Raw genomic sequence first — 14,031 nt, 5'->3', positions numbered from 1 at the left:
CTATTTCATTGAGTAAAGAGCAAATCCCGTGACCACACCTAACACCAAATTGGCCAAAAAGGTAAGCTGACATATGTTCCCACAGAGGAAGAACCAGAAACATTTGATGAAAAACACCAATGACTTTCAGAATTTAGGTGAATATGTATAGAATATTATAAATGTGGGAAGGGACTTTCTAAGCATGAAAGTATTGGTAATTTGATCACATAAATGTTAAAAACATCTATGTCAAAAATAATTAACAAGTTATTGAGCAAAGCCATTTATAACATATAATTAGACCAAAGGTTAGACTCCCGAATATAAAAAAATTTACACAAATCAATAATTTTAAAAACATCCATTTTAAAATGGACTAAGATGATGAACTGAAAAATAACAAAAAAATGCAAATGGAAGAGTAATCTTCATTAGTAATTAAAGCAAGATGCCCTTTTTTACCTAGAAGATGGTAATAAACCGTTTTGATGAGAACAAGAGAAAATGTGCACTAACTGCCATCTGTGTTAAAAACAAAAACAAAACCTTTCCAGGAGGCGATTTGGCAATAGTATCAAAAGTCTTAGATTTAAAATGCCCATCACTTTGACCAGACAGCTAGTCCAGCTTTAGAAATTTAAATAAAGGTATATACATAAATATTTAGCTATAAGGGAGTTTACTCAACATTGTTTATAGCTGGGGAAAAGTGGAAATAATTAAATGTTCAACAAAAGACATAGTAAGTGATTGTTCATGCACATAGCAGAATATTCTATAGCATTAAAAAATGTGGGAGAGAAAATATAGAACAGTATGCATAATCCTATTTTGCTTGAAAAATTTATATGTGTATGTATAAGAACAGTCTGAAAGGGTATACATCAAAATATTAACACTGGAGGGATTGTGTGTGTTTTTTCTCCTTTTTTGAAGATCTGTATTTCTAATTTTTATCATAAACATGTATTGCTTGCATAGTCTTTTAAAATGTAAAAATAAATCAGTGGCAGTGGTTGGTACACATTTCACCATTGGGACTGGCTGATACCCAATCTCGATATCTAGCCTTTCTCTAAAGCTGAGCCCCTTTCTTAAGTCTTGGACCCACGGTTCCCCTCTCCATTCACACTGCTGCTAGTCCAGCCCAGACTTTGTGCCCCTGTTCTGTTAACTGGGCTTCTGCCTTTTTCTGTTACTGTCAAACTCTGTTCTCAGTAACATCTTTTGAATCCCAGGCCTTCTAATACCAGGACCCAGATTTCCTTCACTAATCACCTTCCTGGGGATTGGCCCCCTGCTCCTAAATTCCAGGCTGGTGTCAACAGTCCAGTGCCTCCTAATGGACACCTTTGATTTTGACTTTCTGCCCTACCTATTTTCATCTCCAGGTGGAGTTGTCGCATTCTACCTGCTGGTCAGGACAACCAGCTTCCAACCTGTATTGGGCTGCCACTTGTTCTACTGCTGCTAATTCCTCTTAGATGCCATGAGTTGCCGTCCCTCCCACGCTGACGTGCCCAGCTGCCAGCTGCTGCATCCCAGCAGTGAGCCTAGTTCCGCTGTCCTCCACTCCCCCCGTTGCTCCATGCCACTATAGGCACCTCGGGTCTCCCCTCTACATTTCTTGCCTTATTCAATTTCTCCCAGCTGGTTCTCTTTTCCAGCTTCAAAACACACTGAAAAAAATCAACTGGTAGTTAACAACTTGTATTTTGTGCTGTTGTTCGAGGTTTAGGTGACTAACAGTGAGGAATCTTTGGATGAGCTTTGGCCATCGCACTTGGTATCTACTGTTAACACGTACCACAGGTGTACCAACAGAGGGCGCTGTTCCCATTGAGAGGCACAGGACTTGAAAGATTCTACCTCGGTGCCTCCCAAGCAGAAGCAGCAATGAATTACCTGTTACAAGACAGTGCTTAACTGTTTTTTCCAATGTTGTACCCAGGTATTACTTTGCTTTTCTCGAGATACGTCTGTGTTGGGTCACTTTGCGTACAGCAGTGCTTCGCCACCGAAATCGTACATACGAGGTACAATTTTAGTAACGTAAAGGAAGTATTCTTTAACACTTACTTAATCATGCCAAGACTGTTTGCTTTATAGCATATATCAGTATTGTCAAGATTGTTGTTGTAAATTATGTAATAAGATTTCTCTCAGGTTATGGTAACCATCCTTTCACTCCCACTTAAGTCAGTGCCCAAGCAACTTATCACAAATCACAGGAAAGTGGTTCCCAAAACAGCATGTAAAGTTACCTTCTTTATCCTTCCTGTTTGCTCTCTCCTCTGCTGCTGTTTTTGCCGTTTCTGTTGACTATTTCCCCTTCTGACTGTGAGTGTCACTTGAACTTGCTTTTTCTACTTTTTTTTTTTGCCATCTTTATTCCTTATCTCAAAATGTTATATACCACATGTAAAAGCTTGATACAATTTATATGCTATTGGCTCTCTAATTTCTATTTTAATGCTTCTACTCTTTATCACTAACTGCTACAAAATAATACTATTTCAGGATCCTACAGTCACCTGACAGTTGAACTGACTTCACCTAGAAGCCTCTCCCTGATTTCTCCTTTTTATGAAATAGTGAACACCCAGCACTGCAAGCGTATAAGCGTATTGTGTATGGTTGTTCTGCTGTGCCCGTAAAGAAAGAAGCTGTTGTCCTGTACCTCCTAAGTCTGCTGTCTGCATGATCGCTGCAGCCCCTGCCCTAAGACAGGCCCGCATTGCCTGGTGCTGGGACCAGGCTCCCCACAGCCTGGGGGCTCTCCCAGTCCCGTTGCTTCTACATGGAACTGATAGAAACATTTGGCTTGCTTGTTTGTTTCTTTAACATCACCTGCTGAAACACTTACTGTAGAACTTAATTATCTAATGGAGTCACCTCTAAATTCAGCCAAGATTGTAAGGCTTTCTGTCAGTTGATCCTGTCTTAAACTAGCTAATTTTGATTCCCGGTTTATTCCATATTACAACAGATTCATTCTAATTTCCATATACTCACTATGTGTCAGGAGTCGCACTCCTCCACCCTCAAAATCATAGGTCCTTGAAGAACTAGCCTATATCTCACTGTATCAGAAAAACTCAGAGTATTTCCTTCTATACAGGGAAAAACCCAGTTCTCTCCTACTGTGTTTCTCTCCTGTGTGTTTCTTTTACCACTCACACAAAACACTTCACTTCTGACACCTGTGGTCACAACTCTGTAGAAGTTTTCCCCACAGCAACAGGCAAGTTTTGACACTAGCTGGGTACCCTACAATTTAACTGAATTTTGACACCTGAGATAGTGTCAGGTCCCACAGGGTAAGGACTCAGTCTCACAAGACTGCCCTCTCTCTCTCTCATGCACACACACACACACACACACACACACACACACGTATACTCTTCAGACACCGGTCACAAACCCAGGTTATCACCTGTGCTTCTGACCAACCAGCTATAGATTGGAGGTTCCAATAACCCCCTCCTTGAGTTTGGTTAATTTGCTAGAGTGGCCCACTGAACTTAGGGTAACACATACTTACCCTTGCCAGTGTATTAAAAGATACGATAAAGGAGACAGATGAGCAGCCAGATGAGTTGCAGTGCGTCATCCTCCCAGCTTTGACGTGTTTGCCCCCCTGGAAGCTCTTGAACCCCCTACTATTAGGATTTTATGGCATCTTCCTCACACAGGCATGATCCATTATTAAACTCCATTTCCAGCCCCTCTCCCTCCTCTGGAGGATGGGGAGTGGGTCTGAAAATTCCAAGCTTCTAATCATGTCTTGGTCTTTCTGGTAACCAGCCTCCATCCAGGAGCCCATTCAGAGTCAGCCATCCATCCATCCACCTGTTCTCTCCTTATTCACGAGATCAACCCCTGCTGTCTCCACCCTAACCTAAGCTGTTCATGCAGTTCTTTGTCTCCTCTTTGCCACCATTCCCAATAAGAAATACAACAAAAAATTTTTTTAATTAAAAAATCTTACCTTAAAGCCAAGTGCAAAAATGTATGTGACTTTTTGGTAGACTCAACAGTGTTAGAAAAACTGTTAATATAAAAGCTACCTAAAGATTTTCAGTGGAAAGTGGGAAAAAATTCAGACCTTTAAAAGTTTGGAGGAAAAACTTTTAAAAACTCCTTTAGACATTTAATGATTGTGAATATACTTTATTTTTTTGAGACAGTTCTGATTTCAAATATTTAGCCTCATTCTCGGACTTTATCAACTGTTTAGGGGTTCAGAATATATTACCATCATACAGTTAAAGACATTTAATTTTAACTTGTCAGCACATTCCATAAGAATGTAAACTAATGAGGCATTGCAAAGCTTGGGACTTACTTTAATGAATAGACTTATTTATAATTAGCACAGCCATTCTATATTTATAAATAGATGCTGTTCTTAAGTGATTAAGATCTAGAAAATGTTTGTTCTTTTAATTATTTTGTATCACTTCTCCTTAAGTTTATATTGACTTTAATTGATGAAAGGATTTGCTAATATCAAAAGATTAGCTGGCATATTTTCAGATTAATTCCATAACAAAATAAAATGAAAGGAGATTGTACTGTAGTCATTTTTTAAATTCCTTTAATTATTAGTACATTCACAAAATTAATTTTTAAAGTTTTTTTTTTCCTATTTTGTTTAATCACATTGAAACTCTATGGTTTTCTCTCACAGGAAAACTAGGACTAGAAGAATATGCTGTCTTTTATCCACCAAATGGTAAGAGTAATGCTATTGCTTCCTCTAGTGGGAAATGGGGAAAACTGCAACTTTTATAATAGGAATTTGACTTTCTCACTCACTGTCTTTAAGTGGATAATAATTTATCATCTTAAATAAACCTTCTATAGAATAGCCATTCTAATTAATTTTCCCATGTTTGTCGTAGGTTTGTGCTAAACTATGTATACCCTTTCTGTATTTTCTTGAGACCAATAGTAGCATTTAGAGGAAGCTGAGTAGGCTCAGGTGCTTAGTTTTCCTCTGAAGGACGCTCACTGGTCCATCCCGGGCCTGCCTTTTGGCTTTATTGGAGCAGTGCTGTAATGAGCGGATCGCCTTGAGTTGCACTTTATTGTTCTCATTATTTGACAACTGTGGTATTTATAAATGAAAAGATTTGAAGAAATATATCACCAAAATAGTGTGTTTTTATTAAAATTATCAAATGTATAGTGACCTCCTTAGGTATTAAATATTTCTTTGAGATTATTAGACAGTTTTTAAGATATGCTTCTTGGAAAAGCAATATATAGCAGTCCTTATTATGATAATATTAAGTTGCACCCTGAAGAAATTATTTTACTCCAGTAGAGTTAAGAACATGGGCTTTGTAACCCTGTAGACCTGGGTTCAGAGCCCAGTTCTGCCAGTTCACCCTGTGACCTTGGGCAAGTTATGCATCTTCGCTGAACTTCAGATTCTCCGTCTATAACATGTGGGTAACAGATGAAAGGAGACACACTGTATGAAACAGCATGGTACCTGACATGTAGTGAGTGCTCAAGAAATGCAGCTGTTACAAGTTGTGTTTAGCTTCTTTATTGACCAGCTGAGCTGAAACTCATCCTTGACTTTCATGGCACTGTTCTCTCCTTGCACTTCTCAGTGTGGGTCCCAGAGTCTTTCCCAGGGCATCCACCTCTGCCTTTCTTTAAGCACTGGTGTCCCAGTGTCCCGTCCCCCCCTTGTTCTGCTGCCCTTCTTTTCATACGTTTTCCTGGGACTTCTTACTTGCTCTCTTGCTTCTGTTTGTTAATTACTCTAAAATTTATGTCTTCAATTCTGACTTCTACAGTATTTAACTCAAACTTAACATGTCTCAACCTGAACTAATTCATCTTCATATGCCCACTATTTAAAAAAGAACAAACAAAGACAAAAATTAAATAACAAAACAAAACAAAACTCTGTCCTGTTTCTCTCTCAGTTAATGGGACTCTCATTTAACCAGTAATTCAAAGCCTAAAACCTGGTAGTCATTCTTGATTCCTTTCAGTCTTGGACCCCTTTCATCTAATAAGTCACCAGGCTCATCCAATTTTATCTTCAAAATACATCTGGGACCCTCTCTCCCTCACCATAACTACTGCCTTACCCTCATTCAGACTATTATCTCTAGTTCATTCATTGTAGCAGATAGCTGACTAATCTTTCTTCCTCCAGTCTTTTCTAGCTTTTTGCACAATGCTGTCTGAGTTATACATCTAAAAGGAAAACCTGAAAACTGCCATTTTTCTCCTTAAAGTTTTCTTAATGCCTCCTCATCCCTTTTAAGCAGTGTGCAAGCCTCTCAACATACTGTAAGAGGGCGTCTCTTGTCTCTGGCCCCTATTCAGTCTGACTCCTAGCTTCATTTCTCACCATTTCCCATCTCACTTTTTTTTTTTAATCACAGTAATATCAAATTATTAACTCTTTACCCACACGCAGCTACATAAGCACTATCATTACCTCTCCTCTTCCTGCTGGCAGTAGTCCATCCAGCCTTTCTTCACTTGGCTGTCCTCAAAGCTCAGGTCAGGCACGGTCCTCTTCAGGAAACTTTTCCAGCATCCCCAGGTTGGGTTAAGGGTCCTTTCTCTAGGGTCCCGTGGTACTTAGGGCGAAAATCTATGGTATCTCTTACTATGTTATCTTGATATTGTTTGCTTATGCTTATCTGCCCTCTACAGTGCAGGCTTCTTGAGGTTCAAGATTGTATCGTTGACTTCTATTCCTCCAGCAGCTATCTGTAGTGGGACCTTAATGAGTATTTATTTGAACTAAATTAGAGGCTTTTTAATTTAATAGTTACGTATAACCTTTGTTACATCTGTCTCCCCAGAAACTTAATTTTCATATAACTTTTTATATTTATATAAGAATCGGGAAATAAGAAAAAAATTAATACCTCTGAAAGGCCAAATAGGATGTCCATGGACTCAAGTTCCTTCTCTCTATTCACAGGAGAGCTTTTCCAACTTCTTTGGGGATATATTAGCTTTTACTTAACATACATGTCTAACAAACTTGGTTGCTGGTCTTTATGCCCTCAAGTGTGGAAAGAAGCTGATAAAGATAGGAAAATGGCTGACAACAGAAGTGAAAATCAGAGACTTCACGAAGGAAAATAGAAAAGCTATAAAACAGCATATAAAAGCATTCCCGCAAATCAGCATGGGACCATTTTATGGAAAAGCCAGTAACCCTCCACCCTTTTAAAAAAATTTCATTGGGTTGTAACATATTATGGTAATTTAAGGCTTTTTTAATGAGCTTAAGGCACCAAGAAAAAAATGCTCCTATAATAATAGTAGTAATAGTAGTTGCAGCAGTAGCCACTAACATCTTCCATGCAAAACTATAGACCAGGCAGTGTGCAAAGTACACTACACGTATTAACTCACTTAATCCTTACAAGATCCTTCCAAGGCAGCTACTAATAGATAAAGAAGCTGAGGCACAGAGCATCCACTTGCCCCCCTGGTGAGTGACAAAGGCAGGCTCTGAGGCCAAACTCTTCAACTTCAGAAGCAATATTCTTAATCCCCATGCCCTACTCCCTCAGAAAGACGTTATTGAGTCATTATAGTGTCTTTTGGAAGAAAATTAAGTATTTAACATATTGAAAAAGTAGATGTATACAATAGGTTCCAGAAAGAATTTCATCCAGAATAAAAATAGGTTAATGCTTAATAGGGTAAACCCACAGCTGTTCGTAAACTTAATACTTAAGAATCATTTCTTTCCTCAGGTTGTTTTAGAGCCTTACCAGGATCAGAGAGGACTCTCTTCTCTGGCAATGAGTCTGAAATTGCATAACAAGAAGAGACAAAGAGCAGTCAGTCTTCTGTCCCTTTACTCTTTCCTCAAGGCAACACTAGCAACATTTTTCTATCACCCACCCTGTTTTTCAACCCCTGCCAAAGATAGGATTACTTTGAAATCTCAGGGAAACCTCTGCCACCACCACCACCACCACCAAAACTGGCCTGGCTCTCAGGTCACTGGGGCTCACACAGAGAGGTTTGCCTGTAGCTCCCTGACACACTCTCCATCCTGACCAGGCAGGTGCTTACAAGGGACAGAGGTTCGCTCACTCACTTCTCCACCTGTGATCGCCTTTCCTTGGGTAGAAATAGCAGGCCACAGGGGCCAGGACATTCGAGGCCTTGTCCATGGACAGACTGTCTCTAGTAGATTCATTAAACAACTGGTGAGCAAAATTTCTGAGCTGAAGGAGAGTCTGCCTGGGAATTTTATAAGGTTTTCCTGCTTTTATTCTTTGTCCAACATCTATAATTTGTCTTTATTCATTTAATAAATACTTGCTGGCCTTGCTCTAGCTCCCCTTTCAGGTGAGTAGCCCACAGTAAAGGACACAGATAAAGGACCTGCTTCAGGGACCGTGCGTTCTAGTGAGGGAGACGTGCAATGAGTAGCTAATGTGAATAAATAACTGCAAATACACAGGGAGTGACGATGTGAACAGTGAAAGGGAACGGAAGTTGTTAGTGGGCAGGGAGGCAGGGGGCGCAGCTCTTGTAGACCAGGGAGTCAGGAAAGATGCCTCTGGGGCAGTAGAATGTGAACAGAGGCCAGGATCTGCAGGGAGGGGGAGGAGCACTCCGGAGGGAATGCGCAGCACGTTCGCAGGCCTGAGGCAGGAATGGCCTCGATGATTTGAAGAACAACAAGATGGCCGGTGTGACCCACGACAGTGAGCAAAACATAAACTGGTACAAGGTGAGGGAGGAGAGGTTGACAGGGGCCTGGTCGGGTCGGGAGACAGCTGCAAGTTTCATCTGGTAAGTCCAGTGTCTGGGCTTCCTTAGAGGCAATTTCTATTAATTTTTTTCTGTTCCTGTGAATTGACTATATACTTTCTTATTTCTTTGCGTGCATAGTAATTTTGTTGTTGTTGATAACTAGATATTTGAGTATTATAATTTTCTCCCCTCCCCAGAATTTGCTGTTATTACTTGTTGTGGGTTGTAGTTGTTTGTTTAGTGACTTTTCTAAACTATAAAGATTACCTTCTTTTGTATTGAGTGCCCACTGAAGTCTCTGTTCTATTAGCTCAGTGATTAGTAAGTGATTTGACAAGAGATTTCCATATGTCTGAAACCAAAAAAAAAAACTTCTCCCAGTCTTTGCTGATAGGCCGTGTGAAGGGGTATTCCTTCAAGGCTTAGCCAGACCGTTTACAGCTCTGCCTTAGCTTTCACTTCCTGCTTGCACAGAGCCCGGAAGTCAGGCAGAAGCAAAAGCTGAAATTTTAAAAAGAAAGAAGAAGAAGAAAAGAAAGCTGAAGGTCTTTTTTAGATTCCCCTGATTATAGAGGAGCTTTTCAGAGCCTTTATCCCTTTGTATACATGCTTCCCCAGCCTCCTCCTTCCCAGACTCTCCAGTCTGTCTGCTCCTCGCCCCATCTGTTATCCCTTGCTGCCCCAGGTGGCTAAGGCTAATATATTTGAGGTATATATATACATACATACACACACACACACGCAAATATATTTTAAATGCTTTTGATCAATACACAACCAATTTTTTGATTCAAGATCCATATTGCCCCCTTCTGGCATCAGAAAGCTGCACCAGGATTGTGGGCAGCTGTCTTTATAGCCATCAAGCTGGAAAGTAGGGGATAGTAGTGGGTAAATTAAAATACCACGATCTTCTCTTTCCAAAATTCAGGAGCGTCCGTCTTTATTAAGTTTCCTTGATTGCTGTGAGTTTTAAAATTAGATTCCAGACTTTGAAAAAATTGATTCTAGCAGTTCTAGCCAGCTTAGCCATTTCTTTAGTGGAGGGGATGGAGTTTTATTTTTCTACTTTGTCTTCTCAGTGACATCTTTCCTCCAATTCCTGATTAATATTTCAAAAAGATCATCCTGAATACTATGTAAAATAAAAGTGTCACTCTTAAGCTCCACGAGAACAAGGGCCTTAATAATTTTGATGACCAGCATACCTAGCACGTGGAACCATGCATGGCATCAAGTTGCTGCTTAGGAAACAGTATTGAACAAGTGAGCGAATGAATGAGGGAATGACTGTAGATAATTATAGAGGAGCAAGAATAAAAGCAAGGAGGTGAGACTTGGGAAAAACATACATAGACCTGACTGAGACTTAAATGAACATCATAATTTGCTAATACCATTTGTTTCCTCCAAGACAAAAAGAGTCATTGCTAGTGAACATTAGGGAGAGGAGTTTTAGGACTCCAGAGCAGTGGTTCTCCAGTAAGGGCAGTCCCACCCCCTGCCCCCCAGGGACAGCTGGTGATGTCTGAAGACGCATCTTGTTGTCAGAGGGCAGGGCGTACTCACCGGGATCTCATGGGTGGAGGCCAGCAATGCTGCTACACCTGCAGTGCACAGGACAGCCCTTCACAAAGACTAGGGAAGACTTAGAAGAAATGACAAAAATATATCCTTTCAAACCTGCCTTCAAGAGTCAGGTTGGTAAACAGCAGTGTACTTTGTCAACTATATTAATAAAATAAAATTCAAAACATCTTATATTCCAAAATTCACTGCACGTGTAACTTTAGACATAAATTGAAAAGTATGATTTTTAGATTGACAATAATGATTATGTACTAATGTCTTGGGAAATTTTAACTGCTAAAATAAAGAAACAAAGTCATATTCTGAAGTTCTAGTTCAGAAAGATAACAGATTTGGCTAGAAAACAATTTGACCGTGGTCCTAATCCCTATATTTACTGACCTGTAGGCTACATGTGGAATGAGAATGAGCAAAGGAAACGATCATTTCAACAAATGAATAAGCTATACTAGGTAATCCCAAATAAAAGAGTGTAAAAATTTGCTTCAACTGGAATGATGTTAAGGGGAATCGGATGTGATGATTATGACCCAGCTACAAATGCTAAGTATTAATAGAGACGGTGTGAAGATCAGGGGAAATATTTAGCAAGTGCAAGGCATGTTTATATCTAGAGTATTTTCACAGTCATATTTACTATTTATATCTCATCTAGCTCAAGATTTTATTTTTGCTGACGATGTTTACCGTTCTGCTATATCAGAGGCCCATTAAGTCATTACTCTATAAAGTTATTTCTATTGATTGGAGTAGGCAGTTAATATTTGAGACTTATTCAGTTAGATAAAGGATCTTAAAAGAATCACCCACAGCAGACTTGTGGAACTCTGAGGCCAGATAAGAGATGGTGTCCCAAGCATCCCACTGCCTGTTAGAAGTGCACTCTTGGATGCTGGCCAGGTGGGTGAAACTTGACCCTTGAAAGACTGAAGTGCTGCGTGGCAAAGGAAAGGATTTTGAAAAACTGGCCAAGAACATGACAACCTCTGAGATCAAAGACATGCTTTAGGTGGTATGTGCCCTAGAGAGCTAATGAATTCTTCACTGCTTCTTAAGCCTCCTACTTTTCTTTGCCAGAATCTGACTTTGTCCTTCTTCAGCAGAGCAGACAACTTACCCTTTTTTGGCATCTGAAGCCCTGGCTAATCTTGATTAAGCTGAAGTGAACTCTTATTTAATACTGACCAAAAAAACCAAAAAGATTTTCTTGGGTTTAAGCTAGTTATCTAAGCTATCACATTTAACTAGTTAAATGTGATACTCTCCCTTCTGAGAGCATAAAACAGCTCTAGTTAGTGAGCATCTGCTGTGTACTGAATACTATGCTGGCACGCTTTAAATAAATTAACTCATTGGTGCTTTAGCACAACCCAGTGAAGTCAGTATTATTTATCTCCATTTTCAAAAGTGAAAATAGAGACTCAGAGAGTGTTGCTAACTTTCCTGGAGACACACAGGACTGGAACTCATGTCTGTATGACTTTGTTGGCCACTTATAATTTCAACTCTGCGTTATTGAGAGCCTCCTATCCTATATGTTAATTACTTACTCATAAATAAGTCTTGTACTTTTTTATTTATAAGCCTTGATTATATTTATAAATGTTCAAATCTACATCATTAGCAACATACATTGAGCATCTCACCTGTAGAAGAAACTATGCTGGATGCTAAAGGTAATACACAGTTTGAATTGTGGCCCTTCCGCAAAGAGCTTATGACCTAGCTGCTTACGGAACAGCCGTAGATTTCAGAACTTGGGGGAAATGTGGTGAAAGTGTGATTAACTGTTAGTCTTCTTAATACATGCATCCCTTTTTGCTGCTTGGCAGTTCACTAATTCATTCACTATATGCTTCCTAAGGAAAAGTGCTTTGTCCTAAGGTATTCCTACACTCAAGACATCTTTATAAGTATTTGTAGATGAAAATTTGTAGATGAAAATTTGTAAGGTCTTCATTTCTGACTACCTTAACTTGTTTGTTCAAATGTTTCTGCAGTACTTAACAGAGGAAGAAAAAAGTGTTTTTGCAGTTAGAATATAGGGTTCTGTAATAATAGCAATCTGCTTTGAGATTTAGTGGTTAGAAAGATATAATATGTACTTATCTTTCTGCAAGGTATCAAAATATTCCTTCTGTTTATTAACTTATCTTTCTCTCTTAGCTTTTCTTTCACATGACAATGTGATTATTTTGGAAAAGTTAGAAAAGATGGACGTTTAAAATTGTTAAAAGTTTTTAATCAGTAAAGGAAACAAAATGAGGCCTCAGTTAGGGAAGATAGAAAAAGATGGTTGTTCACAAGAAGAACAAGAGACTCAACCAAAGATAAAAACAGAGAGGGAGACTGAAGAAGAAGAATGGCCTTTGGGCCCTCCTGCTAAGTGTGCTGTTGAGCTAGAGCTGTAGCTGCAGTCTCGTTAGGAACATTGACTTTCAATATGTATCTAATCTGGTTTTGCATTTTTTTAGTTTCTAAAAAGCAAAAGATCTTTAAGTTGGAAAGAATCTTACTATTGGAAGATCCTCATATGTCCAGTTTTCTTCAAGTCTCACAAATTTTTCTGTATTTTCTCTAGACATGACTGTTAAACATAGAATTTTAAAGTTAGTTCAGAGACAATCTTAGTCCCTTTTAATGACAACCAATTACTGAAGCTCAGGAGGTTTGATGACTTTCCAAACCCAGCTGGTTTGATAAGCCCATGATGGAATCCTGATCTGACTACAGACCAGTAAATTTCATGCTGCTTCTCTATTCATCATTTACTCCTTCTTCCACCTATTCATTCATTCAGCAAATGTGCATTCATAATTAACTACGTTCATGGTATCATGAAATGCATACAAAGATGAATAAAACACATTTCCTGTCCTCTGCAGCAATTCATTCAACAGCTAATTATAAAGCAAAATATAGTGGAAGGATAGTGATGGAAATATGAACAAAGTGCCATGAGAATGCAGAAGAATGAGCACTTAATTATGACTAAGAGGTTAAGGGATGTTTCTCTGAGATTGTACTTGTCCTTAGCAAGGTTTTGATAGAAATTAAAGCATTTCAGGATACAGAATTATCAAGTTCAAAGCTACCAAAGTATGAAAGTGCATGATGCATTCTGGTGATGGTGAGTAATGCAGTGTAGCTGCACCACAGTAGGTGTAGAGTCAGGATGACAAAGGGGAGGCAGATATATCTCAAGTTGCCGTCATGAATGGTTAAGACCAGATGAAAGGCTTTGGATTTCACTCTGTGGACACTTAACCTATATTACAAGGCTGGAATGTGAATTCCACAACTACAGAGAACATGTCACATTCATTTTAATATCTCCAGAAGCTGCAGGGTAGGTTTTCAAACATTGGTTGATTGGGTGAGTAGGAACTCAGCAAATATTTGGTGGGTGGATGAATGGTCAGTAAAGGTATTTTTCATGGTCTCATCAACATTTTAGAAGATAACCTGACCCATTACGAAAGTTGGTTGGAGGGCAGAGTCTGGGGAAAGAGACACCAATTAGGAGACTCTTGCAGGACCATAGGTAAGAGTTTATCAGAGCCTGAACTCAGGCCCTGGAAGTAGGAAGGAAATGAACAGTTAAAAAATGGTATCAGTAAGTCCTCTAGGGCTTCATGTATTCATTCCACAAACATTTAATGAGGACCTATTAAATTCTGGGCACTATAC

The 14,031-nt window shown here is 39.2% G+C and overlaps 1 protein-coding gene across 3 annotated transcripts in view; it reads left to right on the top strand.

The window, feature by feature from the left end:
* The window catches only part of TBC1D19 (TBC1 domain family member 19), a 131,296-nt gene that overhangs the window by 94,495 nt on the left and 22,770 nt on the right, over positions 1–14,031 (top strand). For all 3 annotated transcript variants that reach the window (XM_010988505.3, XM_064487636.1, XM_064487641.1), the window contains 2 exons: positions 1,934–2,018; positions 4,676–4,720. In XM_010988505.3, coding sequence (XP_010986807.1) covers positions 1,934–2,018; positions 4,676–4,720 — 130 coding nt within the window. The remainder of the gene's footprint in view (positions 1–1,933; positions 2,019–4,675; positions 4,721–14,031) is intronic.

The sequence above is a fragment of the Camelus dromedarius genome, chromosome 1 (genome assembly GCF_036321535.1).
Source record: "Camelus dromedarius isolate mCamDro1 chromosome 1, mCamDro1.pat, whole genome shotgun sequence".
NCBI classification, from domain to species: domain Eukaryota; kingdom Metazoa; phylum Chordata; class Mammalia; order Artiodactyla; family Camelidae; genus Camelus; species Camelus dromedarius.
Note: the sequence above shows the minus strand (reverse complement) of the source record. Positions and strands in the feature narration are given on the sequence as shown.